This window comes from Lampris incognitus, chromosome 3, assembly GCF_029633865.1.
Source record: "Lampris incognitus isolate fLamInc1 chromosome 3, fLamInc1.hap2, whole genome shotgun sequence".
NCBI lineage: Eukaryota > Metazoa > Chordata > Actinopteri > Lampriformes > Lampridae > Lampris > Lampris incognitus.
The window spans coordinates 4,371,185-4,395,418 of NC_079213.1; the positions used below are offsets into that span (position 1 = coordinate 4,371,185).

Sequence of the window (24,234 nt, forward strand, 5' to 3'; positions counted from 1 at the left end):
TTTCACTTTTTTCATGCAACTTATTAACAACAACATTTGAAGACCAGGTAAGAACAAGAAACAGTCTGTGAAGATGAAGATGTCAGCGTGGTCATAAAGTCTACCTTTGTCTTGATCCTCAGCGGACCTGTTAGTGTCTGTCAGACTGAGCAGAGAGACAAGACGCTGCAGGGCGGGGCGCCCCCTGCTGTCCACTCTAAGACGTTGTTGTTGCCTCTGTCCATACACATCCCCATGGCCACTTCCCTCTCTCTCAACACCCTCATTTTCTTTACCACCGCCATCTCCTTTGCTGTTGTCAGCAAGAATCCTGACAGTCGGCTCTGCAGCCAAATTACCCACAAGTACTTGTTCTTCAAGATCTTCTTTGTTTCTGCCTGGAACTTCATCTCTATCTTCTTCTTGGCTGCTTTGTTCTTCTCTGCTTTTATTGCCCACAGGTGCCTGAAGCTCTGCTTTAGCAGAGACCTCACGGTGAACCTTCTCAGCATCAACCTCAATATCCTCGCTATCTTTTCCTCCGTCCCCACTTCCTTTCTCCCTAACGTTTCTGTCACTCTCCTTAGAATCTCTTTGTTTTTTAACGTCTGTCTCGCCGTTTCTCTCCTCCAGGCAACTGTCTCTCCATTCGCCTGCACCGTCTCCAGAACCATCGGTCTCATCTGACATGCCATGTACACAAAGAACCATCTCAGCCTTCTTTGCCTCAGGGAAGATGTGATTCCTGGCTTCGCCACTGGAGGACTCTCTAAAGGGCTCCTTCTCAGCGTAAAAGCTGGGGGAGAGCTCTAGAGCGTCACCACTAAACTCACTTCCTGACTCCACTTTTGCCTCTTCCTTCATCCAAATTTCACTATTAGTTTCTCTCGCTGCTCCTCTTGTGTCACTGCCAGGTTGTCTGGATGAGTTGGAGTCTGTCTCGGTCTCGTTGTGCCCTTCATTCCCTGTGTGTCTCTCTGCCTCATCACCCGTCTCACTCACAGCCTCCACTCTCTCCCTCTCTGCCGTGGTTAGCTGCTTCTCTCTCTCGCCGACAATTATACTTCCTATCCCATCTGCCCCACTTCCTGTTTCACTGTCCGTCTCACTCCCCATTCCATCTGCACAATCAGGTTTAGAGGGAACAGTTGGATTGGAGATGGACTCCAGGTTGAAGGTATCAACCCCGTCCAATTCTTGACCACGGCTCTCGCTATAAAAACCAGAACCGGACCCACTGTCATCTTTCCGTCCATCTGTTTGTGTTTCCTCTGAAATATGAACAGAAGGGTCTGAAGCACTGAAGATAGTTTCAGAGGTGGAGAGGTGGCCTTCAAACTGTTCCCCCCTCCCATTTTCAGAGCTGAAGTCAGTCTGAGCTGGAGAAGAGACTGTCATATAAGATGTTCTGTTGAAGGAGTTTGTGGGGTTCAGAATATTACTGAATGAAGGGGAAGGTTCTTCGGCACTCGGACTAACCTCTGAACTGAATGCATTTGAGATGTGTGAGCGTCCTGTTGAGTGTTTTAAACCAGTTTGTACTTCAACACTGGAGGGCTCCTTAGAAGACTGGTGGTCATGGTGGGAGATACCTGCACTCATCCTGTCTTCATGGATGCTAGAAAAGGGATGTAGGCTGCTTGGGAACATCTTAAATGTAGTGAGAGAAGGGGGCATGTGACTGACTAAACCCCTTTCTGCAAGGAATCCTCCCTCCTGCATAGAGAGTGTGGGGTTTTCATGGTTGGCTGTCGACCAATGGGGTGTAAAACTGGTTGTGAAGCCAGATTGTTCCACTGAAGACTCCTCAGATAATGGTAAGGTTTCTCTTACTGCAAGAGAAGCCAAAGCAAAAGGCTCAAAAACACACTTGAGAATATACAACTTCAGAAATGTTTTTTGAGAGAGCATAGTGAGAGGTAAAGGAACCACAGCCAAAGAGAAATCATCACACTATTGTGTCTTCATGCCCAACCCGAAAAACCAGAGGATGCATAAGGAAGTTAGAACTGAATGTCATTTTTGAGAAGGTATGAGCAAAATAATCTACGCAGATTGAGTATTGACTGTCGAATTTTTTCTGTGGATAATACATAGAGAAGACTGCGTCACAGAGAAAGTGAGAGCTGTTTTAGTGAAAAGGAAAGAAAATACAGAAACATCCACCAGAGGGGGACCTGGAGCTGCAGCAGAGAAAGCAGGCACAGAATGAAGGCAGAGGAGTCCCAGAAGCAGAGCTCAAGACGCTTCCTTTAGAAAGGACCAGAAAAAGGGCCCGTTCACTGTTGAGAGCAGATAAACCACCAGGAAAACTCAAGCCAGCTTGATCATTGTTTGGCAAAATTAGCTAGCAATGAAGAAAGCCACCAACCCTCAATTCAGTTATCATCGTCATCATAAACATGTCAACCCCCACAAAATCATCACTATTACTGTTACACAAACACTGCTGAGGGCCCAGACCACAGTTAGCATACAGAGAGTAAGCCGTTCACCACAACTAGCTCCCAGCAGCTCTCCCACTGTGAACAAACCACCACCAACTACTTCCTTATTGCCACTGCTGATGCTGTTTTGTCTCTGCAACGACGAGATGCAGGGACACAACCGGCAGAATGGTCCAGCAGAACTGACGACAGACAAAATGTCAACAGCTTTTTGCTCATTTCTGGCTCGCCAGCTCACTTTGACGCTCACGCGTGCCACACACACACACACACACACACACACACACACACACACACACACACACACACACACACACGTGAGTTCCTGTGTGCATGTATATAATATAGCAATGATACTGCTCTTCACGGTGATGATGGTTACAAAGGTGATGTGATACCGCAGCATCCGCAATACCAGTAAAGAACATCCTTAGGAGTATTCTAGGTTTTTCTTTAGGTGGTTAACAACAGGGTTACTGTTGCAAATCTGTCCTCTAAGTAGTACATAAGATAAATTCATATGGGCTGGCCATGTTTTATGGGAGTCATTAGCACAGTCCACTTAGAATGCTTCTTTGAAACTAACTGACATACAAAAGTATGAGTGTAAAATGAGCAGGAAACTGGTGGCATAACAGTGTTAAGTCTACTCATGCTGCATTCTGTTCAGATTGTGAAGTCAGGATTTCTGTTATCTGACTGGAAATAGTGGAGGAGAAACTTGGAAACTTGGGCAGGATTTCACAACCTTGACTTTTGTGAGATGCAGCTGTCTGACATCTCAGTACAGGAAGAAATACACCGTGAACTTTGAACAGCATGCTTTTGTCATCAGTTAAAACTTTATAAAACAAGTAACTTCTATTTCTTACCCCCCCCCTTTTTCTCCCCAATTGTACTTGGCCAATTACCCCATTCTTCCCAGCCATCCCGGTCGCTGCTCCACGCCCTCTGCTGATCTGGGGGGGGGGGGGATCTGCAGGCTATCACATGCCTCCTCCCATACATGTGGAGTCGCCAGCTGCTTCTTTTCCCCTGACAGTGAGGAGTTTCACCAAGGGGACATAGCACATGGTAGGATCATGCTATTCCCCCCAGTTACCCCTCCCCTGTTGAACAAGCGCCCCGACCAACCAGAGGAGGCGCTAGTGCAGCAAACCAGGACACATACCACATCCGGCTTCCCACCCGCAGACATGGCCAACTGTGTCTGTAGGGATGCCCGACCAAGCCGGAGGTAACACGGGGATTCGAACCAGCGATCCCCATGTTGGTAGGCAACGGCATAGACCGCTACGCCACCCGGACGCTGTAACTTCTCTTTCTAACATTGTCTGAGTCTTCATTTATTGAAACATCTGTTTGGAAATTGGTTAATCGTATTACTTTTCAACTCGTCTTGTGTAGCTCTGTATGCCCATCAGACTAGTTTGCTAGTTTAGCTTAAGAAGCCAATATTGACACTACATCAGCCATAAAAAGGATGTTTCTAATGAGTACCCATGGTCTTGCTTTGTTTCTCCAAGCTCCTGTTCACCGGTCAGAACTTCCAACTAAAAAAATCCCGTCTTCCTAAACTGAATGGAATGCAACACAGAATAGAAGATACATAATCTTGGTAAAGGATGCTCTTGGGGGCATCACTCTTACCATTGAACATGGGCTGGGTCGTATGCATCAGCACCCGGTGCAGGGAAGAGGTGGTGGGTTTGTAGGTTGTGCTGGAGAGGGTGTTGCTGGGAGTTTCCGTTCCGGCCCTTGTCCAAGGAGTGGCAGGGCTGGAGGACGCTGAAATGGAAGGATCTGGGAGAGGTCTGGTCACCGAGGCTAAGACTGAAAGTTTGTTCTTTCCATTGTCTGTCGGGAAAAGTGTTGACAATGGTGCAATATAAGATAACGTAAAGACTGTATATGGTTATGTATCCATTTACAGGGATTTCTTTTATAAAGTGAATTACATAAAACGGAAATGGAAGCATAAGATCGTGTTGACACTATGTCAGCCATGAAAAGGAATTAACCAAAAAAGACAACTAAATTATTCAGCGAAAATGTGAAACACCATGCAGATTTGAAAGCAGTCAAAGATGTGCATTAACCACATAATAGTGGAGTAGAAGAGAGGTGTGGTGGTCATCTGATTATGTTCTCATAGAAAAGACTTTAGTGACCAGTATTTCATTGAATAATGATTTATCTCAAACCCTACAGCAACCCCCCCCCCCCATTTCTTCTTTCTTCATAGATTCTTCCTGTGGGTTCTTCAACAAACAAATCCCTTAACTTCCTTGATATCCCAGGATACCCTCGGAGCAGCAGTATTGAACGATGTGTGTGTGTTTGGTAAAAGAGTGTGTTGTAGTTCAATAGCAAGCATACGATTAGAATAATTCACAGAACCAAATGACCTGGCACAGCAGTAGTAGCCATGGTGCTGGTGCTGTCAGCGCTGCCAATCATGTCTTCATAGTAGACATCAGTGACCTGAAAGTCCTCAACTGGAGTAATGTAGAGGTCTGATGGGGAGGAGGAGGGGTCACTCTCAACGCTTTGGTCCGACACACCATGATCATGAATCTAGATGGAGAACATGTGACACAGGCACATACATATACATACATACATACATACATACATACATACATACATACATACATACATACATACATACATACATACATACATACATACATACATACATACATACATACATACATACATACATACATACATATATATACACAAGCACAGAGAGAAGTGTTAGGATAGTGGAAGATAATAATAAGATAAGATGACCTTTATTCATCCCCGACATCAACAGGGTAGAGTAACAGAGGTAGATAGATAGTAGAGGTCAGTCACCTCGGGATGAGAACAATACTAAACCTAACATTAATATTAACAATACTAAACAACGTCACAGATGAGATCAGCATCTACACACACACACACACATATACCATAGCATACACACATGTAAACAGCAGCAACTTGTACACTGTAAAACAAAATGTGCAATATGCAAGGTACGGTACGGTCAGGTGGGTCACTAAATCAAATCAACCTAATCATAAGTCAGAGGGCTGCTCAGTGGCGGGCTATGGAGGTCAAGGAGTCGGTCCTAGTCAGTCCTTATGCAGGGCTCAGGGGGTCAAGGAGTCAGTCCAAGTCAGTCCTTGTGTGGGAGGCGGAGGAGGAAGGGGGGGGGTGAGGTTGGGGCAGCGGGTGGGCCTTGTTGTGGAGCCTGATAGCTTTTGGTACAGAAGACTGGCCAAGGCATCTTGTGGCTTGCCGGGGGGGCAATGAGTCTGTGACTGAATGTGCTCCTCCTCCCCACTTTCTTGTCGTGTAGGGCAGTGTTTCTCAACCCAGTCCTCAAGGACCCCCTATCCTGCAGATTTCTTTGCAACCCTGAATGGGTACCTGTTTGTAGTTATTCAACCAATCAGCAATGAATGTCTGAGATTGCACACATTGCATAATTAAGTGCTATGAGATGACTGGTTGAGTAAGTACAAGCAGGGCTACCTATGCAGGATAGGGGGTCCTTGAGGACTGGGTTGAGAAACACTGGTGTAGGGGATGGGAGGAATTCATCAAGATGGCGGCCATCTTCCTCCTCATCCGCCCCTCTGCAACCGCCTCCAGGTCATCCACGTCCACCCCTACTACTGAGCTAGCCTTCTTCACCAGCTTAGTTTAATAATAATAATAATAATAATAATAATAATAATAATAACCAAGTAAAAGCTGAAATGGGGAAAAAAATAAATTTTGTTTTTCCAATCTGAGAGTCAACGGGGATATTTATGTTTCTCACCTCAGGGATAGGCCAGATGAAACCATAAGAACATAAGCTTCTATTCAAATTAAAGCGAGTACTACTCTTCTAGTCATTGTGTGACCAACTAAAACTGGGCCAGCGTTGTGAATATGAATCCCAGGTCTCAGTGTGAGGTTTAGATTTAAGCTTTGATCAGTTCTTCAGAGAGACAGAAAAGAGTGTTGAAGGTTTTTAAGATGCGAGTACAAATTAAAGATGACATTGTACAAACAACCACCTGTTGTGGCGCCGAGAGCGAAGCCTCCTCTGTGATCTGTCGGCGGGCCGTTGGCTGGCCGGTCGTTCGGGAAACCGGAAACAGGAAGCCAGGCTGCTCTGTTGCCATGGTGATCCAGATAGCGCTATTGCCCTCAGAGGAGGCGCTGGTGAATGGCCGATGTGGCAGAACCCTCTGGTTCTCGTCGATCCAGTTCTGGTCCAATTCGGTTGGAACCAGTTCCGGTCTATCCTGGTCTGGTTTCTTCATGTTTTGGTCCATGGCGGGGTTCTTGCCCTGTCTGGGTTTAGGTAGACGGGCTGGCTTAGAAGCTGTTTTACCACCAAGGCCAGTAGTGACAAGTTGGTTCTGGTTTGATTGGTCTCTTTCATGGATCTGAGACCTTGCAGGTTGGTTCTGGTAAACTCTGGTCTGCTCCACTGGGATCTCCTCCACTGGATTCTGGTCCTCTGGAACCAAATCCACCTGGTTCAGGTTCTCTACCTTTGAGTTGTTGAACAGACAGAAAGAAAAAGGACACCTTTAGAGGCATGTTGTAAAATGTCTGTAGATGATGACCCACAGTTAAGACACAAGCTGCTATATTGGAGGAGCAACACAGAACGGGAAGGGTGGTCATGTTACCCTGTCTGCCAGTCTGCTCCTTCTCTCCCCATTTCACAGACTAATCAGTGGGGGTGACACGACTGTTGGGTTGGGAATCGTGGGCAAGATATAGAACAGCTGTCCTGAACGGATCTTGAACCCTTCATGATGAGGTTAGACCTGAGTCTAATTCAGCCCTTTACCATTACACACAAATATTCTTTTTCTTTCATTTTGGTTTGGCTTTGTGTGTCTGTCTAACAGCTTCATGGTGAGTGGTTCGGAACGATAGCTTTCCCAAACATGCCATGGCAGACATCTATTATCCAAACCAGTTATCGGGCGGCAGGCGGGGGGACACCCTGGACAGGCTGCCAGGCCATCACAGGCCCCCACCCCCACACACACACACACATTCACATCGAGGGACGATGGGAGGAAACCCACACAGACACGGGGAGAACATGCAAACTCCACACAGAGGACGACCCGGGACGACCCCCCAAGGTTGGACTACCCCGGGGCTCGAACCCAGGACCTTCTTGCTGTGAGGCAACCGTACTAACTACTGCACCACCATGCCGCCCTATGATGGACTTCTACGGATGTAATTAAATAATTTTCATAATAATTTCTTTCCATATGATTAAAGCCAACACTCAGTATTGTAATATAATTTAAAAAATGAATGCCACAAGGCTATTCAGAGCCTAGTGAGACCACAGGCAGGCATACCGAGATAAAGACATACAGACAGATATACAGAAAGACAGACAGACACACAAACACAGAGAGACAGAAAAAAATGAAGACAGACAGACAGACCCACATAAAGACAGTCTCACCTTCTGTTCTTCTTCAACATCAGGATCAGAGTCACTCTCTAGAGAGAATTGGACAGTTGTAGAGAAGTCAAACTGTAGTGAATGTAAGTAAAAATATATATGTGTGTGTGTGTGTGTGTGTGTGTGTATACCAGGATCCTCCAAGGGCATGTCCACTATCATCTGGTCACTCCAGCGTCCTGTGAGGCTGTTGGTGCACATGGCCACCACCTGAACTACATAACTGCTGTTGGAGAGCAGGCCAGGGATGATGGCACCCTGAGGAGATACAAGCAACACTTCCCTTTCAAAATGATAGCCAACTGTTTTTTGGGGGGGGTTCCCCCTTTTCTCCCCAGTTATACCCGACCAATTATCCCACTCTCCCGAGCCGTCCCGGTCGCCGCTCCACCCCCTCTGCCGATCCGGGGGAGGGCTGCAGACTACCACATGTCTCCTCCCATACATGTGGAGTCGCCAGCCACTTCTTTGAAAAGAGCAATCAAATATATGCAAATTTACACGGCTCACAAAACAGATTCTCATTTTCTTTTAGTAACATCTGTGACATGTCCTTCCTGCACCCTCAACTTTTCTCCACCCCTCCCGTACCACGTCCTGGTCGCCGTCTGTCCGGTACTCCTGTTTGGGCTGGCTCCGCCCCTGCAGCCTTTGATAGGTAACGGTGTACCAGTCGATGGTGGTGTCATAGACGACCCGTGGACGCTCCCACGTCACCACGATGGTTGTGTCATTCTGGGCGTCTGCCATGACGTTCTCTGGCTCTGAGCTACAGGCTGACAGTTTGGGGAGGGGGGCAACAAAGACAGAAAGATTAAAAAGGGAAAGAGGTGAAATGAAAAGTGGAGAGGGGAGAAGAAAGAGACAGGCAAGGAGATGGGAGCAAAAAAAAGAAGAAGTTGAATATGGATCCAGCTTGTTTCATGATCAATGCTCTTTAGAAAAAAAAAAACAGGATTATGTGCATCATAACACGTAAACACAATATGTCTCCAGCAATTCCTTTATGCTTGTGACACTCCCCTGGCGAAACTAGAAAACAGAGAGAGACAGAGAGACAGACAGACAATGAAAAATACAGTGAGACAGACACAGATAGATGCTATATCTCAGGGAGAAGCAGGAAAAGAGGGCTGCAAAGAAAACTGGGCAAAAGAGACAGACAGAGAGGGAGACAGGTGGAGAGGGATAGACAGGAAGAGATAGAGAGGGAGACTGGTGGAGAGGGACAGACAGGAAGAGACAGAGGAGGAGACATGTGGAGAGGGATGGATAGGAAGAGACAGAGGAGGAGACAGGTGGAGAGGAACAGACAGGAATAGACAGAGGAGGAGACAGGTGGAGAGGAACAGACAGGAATAGACAGAGGAGGAGACACGTGGAGAGGGACAGACAGGAAGAGACACGTAGAGAGGGACAGACAGGAAGAGACAGAGGAGGAGACAGGTGGAGAGGGACAGACAGGAAGAGACAGAGGGGGAGACAGATGAGAAATGAAGGCAGCCAAACAGAAGGAAGGGAGAAGAAACACTCGATGAGAGTAAGAAATGGGGATGGAGGTAAATTAGCCTCTTAGCTTAGCCTAGCTCTGTCCCCATGAGGTCAGTTTACTTTGACGACACAATATCAAAAGTACCTAAAAAAAAAGCCCCAGAGAGACGGGGCAAACAATCTAACTCGCACAAGAGGAGAAACACAAAAGCATCTCATCTCCACACAAACAAGAAAGAAATAAAACCAATATGATGAACTACGAACCAATTACATGAATTAAACATAAAGAAACTGAAGGAAATGAGCAAGTAATCAATTAGATAACGATAAGACAAGGTCAATAAAAATTAATTAAAACAGCCCGAATACAGATGGAACCTTGGCTGAAGAAAATGTGGCCTTGAACAAGACGAAATGTGTGGGTGTGTGTGTGTGTGGGTGTGTGTGTGGGTGTGTGTGTGAGTGGGTGGGTGGGTGTGTGTGTGTGTATGGGTGTGTGTGTGTGTGTGTGTGTGTGTGTGTGTGTGTGTGTATGTGTGTGTGTGTGTATGGGTGGGTGGGTGTATGTGCCAAGCACGCATGTGGGGCCTTGTGTGACTTCATTAGAGGTTTAAAAAAAGGCCTTTATGAACCTCTGAACACTTTATTTCAATTTCAAAAGACCTCAAACATGCGTCGCCCATGCGGAGGGGCGGGGCCTAATTACAGTCAACTTCTCTGCACGGCAACCACAAAACAAAAAGGCAGACTGCACAGGCGCATCTCAAAAAATTGTAATATTGTGGAAAAGTTCATTATTTTCCGTAATTTAATTCAAAAAGTGAAACTTTCATATATTCAAGACTCATTACACATAAAGTGAAATATGTCAAGCCTTTTTTGTTGTAATCTTGACGATTACAGCTTACAGCTCAGGAAAATCAAAAATCCAGTATCTCAAAATATTAGAACACTAGAAGAACCCCGCTACAATGTAGCGGTTTGGTTATCCACCCGTCTAAATCTCCCTCCTCTTCATCCTGCCAGCTAACCCCCTGCCCCTAACCCCCCCCCCCACTCCAACTCCCTCCCCCCAAATGCTCAGAATCATCTGAAATGCTGAGAAAAGTGGTTTTGAGCCGTTTTTAGAAAATGCATATTTTGCATCATTATGCATAATTATTATAATCATTTTAATTTTCTGCTATTTTTCTGGTCCTCTCTGGAGCAATACCTACCACCTCCAAAAAAAATGAGGATCATAAGTGCATTTTTGCAAAAATGCATATTTTGCATAATGCCAAAACATTTCGAAGTCCCAGAAATTTTTTTTTATATAGCTGAAAAAAATCAAAGATGCTCAGAATCACCTGAAATGCCGAGAAAAGTGGTTTTTAGCCATTTTTAGAAAAATGAATATTTTGCATATTTATACATAATTATGCATAATTTTAATTTTCTGGGATTTTCCCCGTACTCTCTGGAACAATACCTACCACCTCCAAAAAGAATTAGGATCATAAATGCTTTAGTTTTTGGTCCCGCTATCTACACTAACTAACTAACACACACACACTAACACCACACACACACACACACACACACACACACTAACACCACACACACACACATTACGAAAATATGGGAGTTGATTACACAAGACCAACCAAAAAAGGAATTTATAATACAGAAATGTCGACCTTCTGAAAAGCAGCAACCGACAGTAGGCGGTGGTGGTTTTACCCTGATGTGAATGTGTGAAACTACCAGATGCGTGGATGTGTTAGTAAATGAGCATATGGTCTGGCAATATGGCCGCCCATCTGGTTAACTCATGCAGTGCACATACTCCTCCAAAAAGTAAGGCAACAAAAGGTAAGGTGAAAGTAATTAAAAACAAATTTCCCTCTTTGGGATGCTTGAATGTGAACCTTCAGTAGTAAAACAAATTATGACAAGTGTCTTTTCTGTAACTGTACACAATTATTGTTTTTTTTGGGGTTTTTTTTTGGCCATTTGATTATGTAATGCCATGACGTGCATTGCGTTAATCCCCAGGTCTGGTTGCAGGGTGGCTGTAGGTGTGAGAACGTACTGGGAGTGAGGACCTCCTCCACCCCTGTGTAGGAGGCAAACACTTGGCCCATGAACTGCTGCTGCTGCTCCCTGAAGTTGTTCTGAAGGTAATCTGTCAACATGACGTACCCTGCCTGCTCCATGGTCATCACCTCACAGAACACCTCCAACTGGAGGTGAGAGAGACAGCGAGAGAGAGACAGCGAGAGAGAGACAGCGAGAGAGAGATTCAGAAAAAGAGTAATGAAAAGAACAATCATTTTGTTTTATCCCCTCCCCCCATTTTTCTCCCTAATTGTACCCGTCCAATTACCCCACTCTTCTGAGCCGTCCCGGTCTCTGCTCCACCCCCTCTGCTGATCCGGGGAGGGCTGCAGACTACCACATGCCTCCTCCCATACATGTGGAGTCGCCAGCCGCTTCTTTTCACCTGACAGTGAGGAGTTTCACCAGGGGCACATAGCACGTGGGAGGATCACGCTAACCCCCCCAGCCCCTCCCCCCGAACAGACGCCCCAACTGACCAGAGGAGGCGCTAGTGCAGCGACCAGGACACATACCCACATCCGGCTTCCCACCCGCACACACGGCCAATTATGTCTGTAGGGATGCCCGACAAAGCCGGAGGGAACACGGGGATTCGAACCGGCGATCCCCGTGTTGGCAGGCAACGGAATAGACCACGACATTACCTGCACACCCAGAACAATAACATTTGGACCACAAGAAAACTCCCTCTCACACACATCCACACATATTAAATTACACACAACACAGAAAGCCATGCACATCAACACAGAACCACAACAAAGGCGTAAAACTACACACAACAGACAGACAATCTCACACACAACACAAAGTTGTAAACATTGTGCTGTAGAGTCCAACACTTGTATAACACATTTATAGAAACAAGCAGGGAGGGATAGAGTCACCAAAAGAACAGAGAGTTTACTTTTTGCCCCCTTTTTACTGTGAAATATTGGTGTGTGCGTGTGTGTGTGTGTGTGTGTGTGCGTGTGTGTGTGTGTGCGCATGTGTGCAGGTATGAATTTAAAAAGTTTGCCCTGCTGGAGACAAACAGAAGATTCAGTGCTGCTCTATTTGTGGTGAGCTAAAACGGACCCATGTCACGCCTTGCCAACCCTGTCACACTCACTAATGGTTATACCCCCCAACCCCCCCACCCACCCACACACACACACACATCTTCTTAACCTCATCCACACACCATTATCCTGCGACATAATTTTCAGGACGTTTCATGCGTTGCGACCACGGTCCTTAGACTCTATAAATAATGGCAAGGCAGATCTTTATTCTTGGGAGGCATTGTGTTTGAAGAGCAGCACTTTACTCAAGTTAAATATTTGAGAGGTTCATCACCCAACAAGTCAAACACGCCTGGCCTCTCTCAACCTGAGAAACTGAGCTTGGACTCCATGCAGCCATCCAAAGCTCTCTGTCCCATGAGCAGCTGAAGTACAACAACCTTACCCTTGGTTTTCTAGCCATGCGTGAATAAGTCTAAAAGCTTAACGGAGAATTTAGATTTTAGCGAGCAGAAACTTGGTGAAGCCAAAGGACGAATACTAAAGGGATTCTTTTAGTGCAGTCTGTTGCAAACAACCTACTGACTTTAAAAAGAGTATTTCCTATTTTTCTGGGAAAACAGGTGATAAAAAGCAGTCTCTCTTCCAATAATTCAACATGCCTCGCCGTTACTGAGTGTAACCACTCTCTAAATATCCCAGACCGAGCCCAAGTTCTCCCTGGGCATCAGGTTCTGTGTGCACACTTCAATGTGATGCCTTTTGGGGAATGTAATGGCTTTTTGTTAGTTTTAGTATGACGTCTGCACTGAACTGTGTCCTCTGGCCTGCTGCTGCAACATACTGTCCTACGAAACGCCTCCAGTTAGATAAGAAAAGACTTTTGGGGCACCAATCGCATGAGAGAGCGACTGCTTTGGCTTCCGGTGTGGGAAGATGGCGGCGCAAATTCACGTTTGCAGCGGCCTCACCCGGTACTGGTGTGGGAGGATGGCGGTGCGAACTTATGTTTGCGGTGGCCTCACCCAGTGCCGTCCATGCAGCGTCTTTGTTCACATCTGCATCTAAGTTTTGTCTTCGTCTGATGGCTGGGAGAGCTGGCGCTGGATCGGCTGGGAGAGCTTGGTCTGCTGCATCCTGTGGGCCCAGGGACCGCAGCCCTGACCGGAGCTGTGCCCGAAGAGGAAACGCCGAGGGCGGTCTGACAGGACGCGCAAGTGGGGGCAGGCTAAGCTAACTGCTAGCCCATGCAGACCGGCAGTTCCGACAGTCATCCTGCATTCGTTCTCTTGGACAGTGATTTTTTGTTTGATATGTGCGTTCTTGTAATTTTTGGATATGTGTTTTTGTCTGTGTTGCACTGTTGTGGGCTGGGAATGAAACGATGTTTCGTTTCAAATGACAAAGCAAGTTTTCCTGATTCCTGCTGTTCATTAACAGATGCTAACAAACAGTGTGTGTGTGTGTGTGTGTTGTTGCACGCACCTGAGACAGACAGCAGAGAGAAAGACATGAAATAGGACACTATATGCGTATTCCTTTATGTGTGCGTGTTTATGCCCGTGTGATGAATCACGTCTACTGACCTGCGTCTCGGATATGGCTGAGGTGTGTTTGAAGACGATCCACTCCACCGTCTCTGAGCAGGGCGGGGTGGTGAGGGAGCCATTGTAGATGTAGTATTTATCTGTATTGTTAGGCAGCAGGGCCCTCAAAGTGAACGCTTCCACCGCTCCACTTTTACCTGGTGATAACAATTCAGTTTTGGTCTAAACACTTTACATTCCTCCAGATATCAGCTTTGTTAGGGTTATGTTAATTTGTATTTTAATTTTTCAGGCTAAAATTGCGTGATTGTATAAATCTGAACATTACGTCCTGCATTAAAAATGTTTTTTTTTTACCACAACACAGCAACCTTTTATAAGAATAACACAAGATTAACAGCTCTGTCATTACAGCTACTCCGTAGTTGTTTGGTTTCTTGGTAAAATGAGACTTTTTAGAAGTGACACACTAGTTTTCTGTCCCTCACCAGTGACTTACCAAACCTGCTGACAGAGTTGACGGCTTCTATTATGGGGTCGAAGCTCTCGTTGTCCGCCAGGCTGATCTGTAAGAGAGAACGATTTGCCGGGGTCACTTTCACAGGCAGCATCTCCAGCAACAGGATTTCATTTACTGTGATTATTAGTGAACGCAACAAATTCTGAGGGTCGTCCGAAGTGAAGAACAACCTCTTCCCTTGCACTGCAAGGAGCAAACAGGCCTTGGTCTACACTGGTGTAGTGGCAGACTGGTTTCCTGCACGCGCTGGGATTGAGCGAGTTTACCAGTCTGCACCGTACATACATGCAGACAGCAGCAGTTTGATCAGCTCAGCCTGTGAAAAGCTGAAGTTCTTCTTTTGTAAAGAGCAGACTTTTCTAACGAAAAAGAGGCTATAAACAGCCATTGCCAATCAAAGGCATACTAGTTCCTAGTTCCAGTGTCATTCTGTTCAATGTTCAAATTATACTGACATAATTTAAAAGAAAAAACCCATCTATACACTAATCTATATATATGCACTATACAATTAAAACTGACAAGTTGATGCTAAGGTCTTGTAACGTGCACTAACGTGGACTGCCACAATGGCGGCGCGTACGGAGGCAGTCGCTTCTCTCAGTCCCAGTGTAGTTCTGTGTGTTGCCGTCAAGTCCCCTGAGGCAAATTTGTAATCTGTGATATTGTGCTACACAAACAAAATTAAGTTGACCTAATCTATAGCATCTTTATATTTTACTCGTTGTGCTTGACTTGTGCAACATTCTATTTATTCAGATTTCATTTATTTTCACAAAGCTACAGACCGGTGTAATTTTTTTTTATCTGAAATGTCGAATTTGATTCAAAACAAAAATAACTGGGCGTCTGGGTAGCGTAGCGGTCTATTCCATCGCCTACCAACATGGGGATCGCTGGTTCGAATCCCTGTGTTACCTCCAGCTTGGTCGGGCGTCCCTACAGACACAAGTGGCCGTGTCTATGGGTGGGAGCCGGATATGGGTATGTGTCCTGGTGACTGTACTAGCGCCACCTCTGGTCAGTCAGGGCGCCTGTTCGGGGGGGAGGGGGACCTGGGGGCAACAGCGTGATCCTCCCACGCGCTACGTCCCCCTGGTGAAACTGCTCACTGTCAGGTGAAAAGAAGCGGCTGGTGACTCCACATGTATGGGAGGAGACATGTGGTAGTCTGCAACCCTCCCCGGATTGGCAGAGGGGGTGGAGCAGAGACCGGGACGGCTCGGACGAGTGACGTAATTGGCCAGGTACAGTTGGGGAGAAAAATGGGGGAGGGTCCAAAAACAAAACAAAACAAAACAAAACAAAACACATTTTTGTTTAAAGCCGGTTGGGCCATAACTTTGTTAAAACAGCTATTGTATAAAACCAAATTATTTGACAGTGGAAGTCTTTCACAAAAATAGTCGTTATAAATAATACCTACAGGCGTGTTTTGTGTTTAATTTGGATTTTTTTTTTTTACTTGTCAATTAGAAATGTTTCCTTAGAGGCTTTCTTCTTAGCTTCTCGTTTTCCTCTCTCATTTTCTCACTTTTATTTTCCCCCAAATGCAAATAAACTGAACCTAAAAACCTGAAGTCACCAAGACGACTTCAAATGACTGTTCTGGTGTCAGTCACAAACACACACACACACACACACACCTAGGGACAATGTAGTATGGCCGAGTCACCTGACCCACAAACCCAAATTCCAATGAAGTTGGGACGTTGTGTAAAACGTGAATAAAAACAGAATACAATGATTTGCAATCCTTTTCAACCTATATTCAATTGAATACACTACAAAGACAAGATATTTAATGTTCAAACTGATAAACTTTATTGGTTTTTTGTTGCAAATATTCACTCATTTTGAATGTGATGCCTGCACCACGTTCCAAAGAAGCTGAGACAGGGGCATGTTCACCACTGTGTTACACCACCTTTCCTTTTAACAACACTCAATAAGCATTTGGGAACTGAGGACACTAATTGACCTTTCGCAAAGTCCCGCCTCCCTTAGTTACTGTTGCTATGCCCGTCAAGCATTTCAGAACTATCCAGGAAGTAGCTGGAAAACACCAAAACATGAAGGAAGAAATCAGCGCATTGTGTGGGTAAAAGTAACAAGTAATAATACGTTAGCTGTATTAGCTATCAACAATAGCTAATAGCTAGCTTAGCTTGGAGCAGACAGGTATTTTTGTTGATTTTGGATGGATTAAGCTGGCCATGGGGTCTGCTATACTGCCAAATCTATTGCCCACATTGCGCTTCTTGCGTTCTGGGTTTCGGGAAGGGAAAGAAAATGACACCCCCTCCAAACTGTTCACATATCTAGTATCCGATCTGCAGATCCCATAGGCCCACTGTTTCAGCATTTTGTTGTGTGTTTGAAAGCTTGACGGACTGTTGCTAAGGGAGGATTGGACCAGCACCGTTCTGGGGCGGTACTTTGCAAAAGGTCAATTGTTGAAGCTTTGTAGGTGGAATTCTTTCCCATTCTTGCTTGATGTACGACTTCAGTTGCTCAACAGTCCGGGGTCTCCGTTGTCGTATTTTGTGCTTCATAATGCACCACACATTTTCAATGGGAGACAGGTCTGGACTACAGGCAGGCCAGTCTAGTACCCGCACTCTTTTACTATGAAGCCACGTTGTCGTAACACGTGCAGAATGTGGCTTGGTATTGTCTTGCTGAAATAAGCAGGGACGTCCCTGAAAAAGACGTCGCTTGGATGGCAGCACATGTTGCTCCAAAACCTGTGTGTACCTTTCAGCATTAATGCTGCCTTCACAGGTGTGCAAGTTACCCATGATGCCATGGGCACTAACACACCCCCATACCATCACAGATGCTGGCTTTTGAACTCTGTGCTGATAACAATCTGGATGGTCCTTTTCCTCTTTAGCCCGGAGGACATGACGTCCATGATTTCCAAAAACAATGTGAAATGTGGACTCGTCAGACCACAGCACACTTGTCCACTTTGTGTCAGTCCATCTCAGATGAGCTCGGGCCAGAGAAGCCGGCGGCGTTTCTGGGTGGTGTTGATATCTGGCTTTGGCTTTGCATGGGAGAGTTTTAACTTGCACTTGTAGATGTAGCGACCAACTGTGTTAACTGACAATGGTTTTCCCAAGTGTTCCTGAGCCCACGTGGTCATATCCTTTACACAATGATGTTGGTTTTTAATGCAGTCCCGCCTGAGGGGTCGAAGGTCACGGGCATTCAATGTTGGTTTTCGGCCTTGCCGCTTACGTGCAGAGATTTCTCCGGATTCTCTGAATCTTGTGATGATATTATGGACTGGAGATGATGAAATCCCTAAATTCCTTGCAGTTGTACGTTGAGAAACGTTGTTCTTAAAATGTTGGACTATTTACTCATGCAGTTGTTCACAAAGTGGTGAACCTCACCCCATCCTTGCTTGTGAACGACTGAGCCTTTCGGGGATGCTCCTTCTATACCCAATCATGACATTCCCCTGTTTCCACTTAACCTGTTCCCCTGTGGAATTTTCCAAACAGGTGTTTTTTGAGAATTCCTCAACTTTCACAGTCTTTTGTTGCCCCTGTCCCAGCTTCTTTGGAACGTGTTGCAGGCATCAAATTCAAAATGAGTGACTATTTGCAAAAAACAATAAAGTTTATCAGTTTGAACATTAAATATCTTGTCTTTGTAGTGTATTCAGTTGAATACATGTCGAAAAGGATTTGCAAATCACTGTATTCTGTTTTTATTCACGTTTTACACAACGTCCCAACTTGGAACTGGGGTTTGTACTTCAAGCTGAATAAAACAAGGAGGGAGTGAGTCGGGTGTCGTTATGACTGGAATCGTTGTCATCGACCATGAAGACATACCTCAAACAGCACCACCAGAGCAGACACCCTGCCTCCATCTCTGACGGCCTCGCCCAGACTCTGGAAGCTATCAGGGTCATAACTATAAATCTGCATCTGATAGAGGAGAAAAATTATGGAGCTTAAAAAACTGTGGAGGTCACAACAATAGAAGAAGTAATCACATAATAATTCATATTCAGTCGTAAATCGAACTGGCATCCGATGCGACCAGCTGTGGTAGGTCACAAGAGCCTGCCCACGACAATGCAACGTAATGCCAGTTGACATGAAGGGTAGTCTACATCATAACCTGGAAAAATGCAGTGTTAAAGTAAGAAAATTTGAAAATTTCATTTCCCAGAAGAGTGAAATTTGTAAGCAGATGTTTCACAGTACCAGTCTGCACAGGGCAACGTACACTAGTAAGAATAAAGAAGTAGAAGTCAAAGTACAAGTCATCTGTATACCTCTAATTTGTCGTGTGTATATCAGATAATTTAGCGGTGATGGTATTCCATCCTTTACCCGTGTCGGACTTACAGTGTCTACAGCCTGATTCAAGTATACAGACCACTGAAGTCAAACACGCAACAATCAACATGACAGACCCTCGAGATTAAGGACAATAATGATTTTTTTTGTGGCCTTTTTTGTCTCCTCCTTTTCTCCCCAATTGTACCCGGCCAATGACCCCACTCTTTCAAGCCGTCCCGGTCTCTGCTCCACCCCCTCTGCCGATCCGGGGAGGGCTGCAGACTACCACATGCCTCCTCCGACACATGTGGAGTCGCCAGCCGCTTCTTTTCACTGGACAGTGAGGAGTTTCACCAGGGGGACGTAGCGCGTGGGAGGATCACGCTATTTCCCCCGCCCCCCGGAACAGGCACCCCGACCGGCCAGAGGAGGAGCTAGTGCAGCAACCAGGACACATACCCACATCCGGCTCCCCACCCGCAGACAGCCAATTGTGGCTGTAGGGAGGCCCGACCAAGCCGGAGGTAACACGGGGATTCAAACTGGCGAGCCCCAATAATTATATTTTTACTGGCTTATTGTAGGAGGAGAAAGAGTAGTATCTTGATTTACAAGAAAAACAGAATGAACCTGTTGCTCACTTTTAAAGAAAAGTCTTGAGCCACCTTTGGTGCTATACCCACGACCTGGCGGCTGTTCTACTACGACCCAGTCAGTGGGATTATGTGTGTGGAAAGCCTGTATTCAGCTCCTCCTATCAGAGGTCATTAAAGACAGATAGACAGACAGGTCGCTGTACCTCCAGGGGATACTTCATTCCGTTGAGGCTGTGCTCTGATCCATCCGAGGTGGCGTTACAGAGCCCCCAGTGGAAGGTGATGCTACCCACACGGAACCTGGCACTCAGGCCGCCTCCACTCACGTAATACTCTTCATCCACATTAATGACCACTGGAAAACGCGCATAACACAGAGTTACATTAAATTCACTTCACTTCAACCTTAGTTTGAACCACAGGAACGCAGTGAGGAAATGGGAGTTTTCTCATTTTAGACTAATGGCAAACTCAAGTACATTTTTCGAGTGAAAATCTTAAATGTATGGCTTCATTTCAATGATAGTCATCAGTCATGGGTAAAATTTCAACAATTCTGAGCAAATGTGATAATATCCACCTTTTAAGTAATAAATCTGCCAAGACTGCACCTCTGTGAGTTGAATTCTGGCACAGGCCTGCAGTTCTGAACACTTGTGTCCAAATGGTTTCGTCCGTCACACGTGTAAAAAAGGTTATGAATGTTACTACTCCCACTGCACAGACATTCCCCCCATGAGATATACAGACAGCTGACAAATGAGAGGAAAAACCAACATAAACAGCTCAGTAAGGTGTTGGGTCACCACGAGCCTCCACAACATGCTCCTTGTCATGGATTCTACAAGTTTCTGAACTCTACTGGAGGGACGGAGCAGCAGTCTTCCAGAAGACATTCCCTCATTTGGTGTTTTGATGGTCGTGGTGGAGAGTGCTTTCCAACACATCGGTACAAAATCTCCCATAGCCGTTCAATTGGGTTGAGAGCTGGTGACTGTGAAGGCCATAGCACATGATTTACATCAAGTTCATACTCAGTGACCCCTCGTGCGCTGTGGACGGGGGCGTTGTCATCCTGGGAGAGATAACTCCCATGAGGATAGATATGTCTCACTATAGGACGAAGGTGGTCATTCAGAGACCATGCCAGGAAAATGCCCCCCACAGCCTAACATACCCCCGGACCCCCTCACTGTGGGGGTCAAGCGCTCAGGTTTTTCCTTTGTCGCCCATCTGTGGGTGTGTGTGGGTATTTCATATATAAATAATCCTGGATTACTTTGCTCCTTATTTGTTGAGCACTTTTCCTACCATTGTGTTTCTCTTAACAAACATATATATACTATATATATATATATATATACACTACCGTTCAAAAGTTTGGGATCACCCAAACAATTTTGTGTTTTCCATGAAAAGTCACACTTATTCACCACCATATGTTGTGAAATGAATAGAAAATAGAGTCAAGACATTGACAAAGTTAGAAATAATGATTTGTATTTGAAATAAGATTTTTTTTACATCAAACTTTGCTTTCGTCAAAGAATCCTCCATTTGCAGCAATTACAGCATTGCAGACCTTTGGCATTCTAGCTGTTAATTTGTTGAGGTAATCTGGAGAAATTGCACCCCACGCTTCCAGAAGCAGCTCCCACAAGTTGGATTGGTTGGATGGGCACTTCTTGCGTACCATACGGTCAAGCTGCTCCCACAACAGCTCAATGGGGTTCAGATCTGGTGACTGCGCTGGCCACTCCATTACCGATAGAATACCAGCTGCCTGCTTCTGCTCTAAATAGTTCTTGCACAATTTGGAGGTGTGTTTAGGGTCATTGTCCTGTTGTAGGATGAAATTGGCTCCAATCAAGCGCTGTCCACTGGGTATGGCATGGCGTTGCAAAATGGAGTGATAGCCTTCCTTATTCAGAATCCCTTTTACCCTGTACAAATCTCCCACCTTACCAGCACCAAAGCAACCCCAGACCATCACATTACCTCCACCATGCTTAACAGATGGCGTCAGGCATTCTTCCAGCATCTTTTCATTTGTTCTGCGTCTCACAAACGTTCTTCTTTGTGATCCAAACACCTCAAACTTGGATTCATCCGTCCACAACACTTTTTTCCAGTCTTCCTCTGTCCAATGTCTGTGTTCTTTTGCCCATCTTAATCTTTTTCTTTTATTGGTCAGTCTCAGATATGGCTTTTTCTTTGCCACTCTGCCCTGAAGCCCAGAATCCCGCAGCCGCCTCTTCACTGTAGATGTTGACACTGGTGTTTTGCGGGTACTATTTAATGAAGATGCCAGTTGGGGACCTGTGAGGCGTCTGTTTCTCAAACTAGAGACTCTAATGTACTTATCTTCTTGCTCAGTTGTGCAACGCGGCCTCCCACTTCTTTTTCTACTCTGGTTAGAGCCTGTTTGTGCTGTCCTCTGAAGGGAGTAGTACACACCGGTGTAGGAAATCTTCAATTTCTTAGCAATTTCTCGCATGGAATAGCCTTCATTTCTAAGAACAAGAATAGACTGTCGAGTTTCAGATGAAAGTTCTCTTTTTCTGGCCATTTTGAGCGTTTAATTGACCCCACAAATGTGATGCTCCAGAAACTCAATCTGCTCAAAGAAGTGCCCATCCAACCAATCCAACTTGTGGGAGCTGCTTCTGGAAGCGTGGGGTGCAATTTCTCCAGATTACCTCAACAAATTAACAGCTAGAATGCCAAAGGTCTGCAATGCTGTAATTGCTGCAAATGGAGGATTCTTTGACGAAAGCAAAGTTTGATGTAAAAAAAATCTTATTTCAAATACAAATCATTATTTCTAACCTTGTCAATGTCTTGACTCTATTTTCTATTCATTTCACAACATATGGTGGTGAATAAGTGTGACTTTTCATGGAAAACACAAAATTGTTTGGGTGATCCCAAACTTTTGAACGGTAGTGTATATATATATATATATATGTAAGTGCAGTGATGGTACTGGGGTGCTGTTGTACTAAGAATCAGCTATTACAACAATCTTCCTACATTTCAGCAGTTCAAAATTAATAAAAAAGGTTGTAGCTTCTAAAGCCGACAACCAAAACTGGTGCGAGTCCAGCCTAAATGTGTAACAAATACATTCGTGACCTACTCTACTCAGACTTTTTCTTTGCAGTGTGCAACAATAAAATAGCATCCACTGTGCCAGGATTCAGGCAATTCCGCCTCGCCTCCAATGCGCCCTGCTTCGCTGAATGAGCCTTCGCTCGCAGCGCTTGCTGCAGGAATGCACAAGATTCTCCTTGCAAGGTCCTTGGGTTCCTTGAGAGGCGCTATACAAAACTAAGTTGTTGTTTTGTTGTTGTTTTTGGTGGGGCAGCCGTGGGAATGAGGATTCCCGTTTCTCACAAAAAGAAGGCACATTTTTCTCTGATGACTCCTCGAATGGAAGGTTTGTGGGGCCGTACTCCTCCGCTCCACCGATCACTTTGGGTGTCTCATCTTCTCATTGTCGGACAAACTTTGTTGGACATCTTACATTGTCAGTGAAAAGAGTAACTGCCAAGTTTATTACCGGATATGTATCTGTGCCCTGTGTATCAAACAAGACCTTCAACTTCAAATTTATCCACTGTACTTGGTCACTGAAATTTTACTTGTTGACATGTATGTATATATGCCCTGTGATGGCCTGCTGGCCTGTCCCGGGCGTCTCCCCGCCTGCTGCCCAATGACTGCTGGGATCGGCTCCAGCATCCCACGACCCTGAGAGCAGGATAAGTGGCTCGGATAATGGATGGATGGATGGATATATATATATATATACATATATATATACATATATAACCAATCTCTGATATAATACCACTGAATCTAATATCCTAATATAGGTTTGCAGGAGTCTGGAACTGTTCTTAGCAGGGCTCGGGACTGAAGGCGTGAGACACCCTGGAAAGGACACGAGTCCATCACTTCCAAATACAAAGTAAGAATTACAGATTCACAGCCAGGGGCCACTGACATCAGAGGAAGTGAAAAACGGAGGAAAGTAAAACAGAACGATAATCAGGTCCGGGATTCCACTGCCTGTGCCGCTCAGCGGGAAAGGCACTAACACGCGGCCACGGGGAAGAATTCCTGCCCCTCGGGGGGACTCCCGTGGCAAAAACAAGAGCTCACAGTTCCTACGGAGCTGTAAAATTCTACGAATAAAAGCCAGATCCATCTTTAAACTGTAAGCACTAATACTGTTAAATTCTTAAGACAAAGCGTCTCCAGCAAATGAGATGTGTAAATGTAATGTCTTCGTCCCAGTAATAAAGACCAGCAGCTGACAGATCTACGATGTCCTATTTAGTGGTCGATTTCCCTTCTGCCGTTACGGACATTCTCATGAAAATTTCATGAATATTAACATGTGGAAGGAACGTGTGTGCAGAGTCACAAAGGTTTAGTACACGTATACGTATGTGTGTGTGTGCGTGCATGTGTGTGCGTGCACACACACACACACAGTTGTAAATGTAGAACAGTGACTGTCCTCATAAACTCCAAGAAGTAAAGTGGAAAATAAAGGAAGGGGAATGGATGGCCTCTCTCTCTCTGACTCATGCCTGCACATGCACACACATGTACACAAGTATTCATACCTGTGGGTACGTAGACACATGTGAATTCATGCATGCATACACTCAACACACATACAGCAGAGGGGCCACATTAAACTATGTGACCACCCAGACACCTTCCATTTGATTC

The 24,234-nt window shown here is 45.4% G+C and overlaps 1 protein-coding gene across 1 annotated transcript in view; it reads right to left on the reverse strand.

Moving 5' to 3' along the window:
- Positions 1-24,234, reverse strand: part of LOC130109066 (receptor-type tyrosine-protein phosphatase zeta-like) — a 56,691-nt gene that overhangs the window by 28,424 nt on the left and 4,033 nt on the right. Inside the window, exons 3-13 of the mRNA XM_056275785.1 lie at positions 19,692-19,843; positions 18,437-18,532; positions 14,565-14,631; positions 14,105-14,262; positions 11,486-11,636; positions 8,509-8,693; positions 8,049-8,175; positions 7,918-7,955; positions 6,488-6,970; positions 4,835-5,003; positions 4,077-4,214 (exon numbers count right to left, since the gene is read on the reverse strand). Coding sequence (XP_056131760.1) covers positions 4,077-4,214; positions 4,835-5,003; positions 6,488-6,970; positions 7,918-7,955; positions 8,049-8,175; positions 8,509-8,693; positions 11,486-11,636; positions 14,105-14,262; positions 14,565-14,631; positions 18,437-18,532; positions 19,692-19,843 — 1,764 coding nt within the window. The remainder of the gene's footprint in view (positions 1-4,076; positions 4,215-4,834; positions 5,004-6,487; positions 6,971-7,917; positions 7,956-8,048; positions 8,176-8,508; positions 8,694-11,485; positions 11,637-14,104; positions 14,263-14,564; positions 14,632-18,436; positions 18,533-19,691; positions 19,844-24,234) is intronic.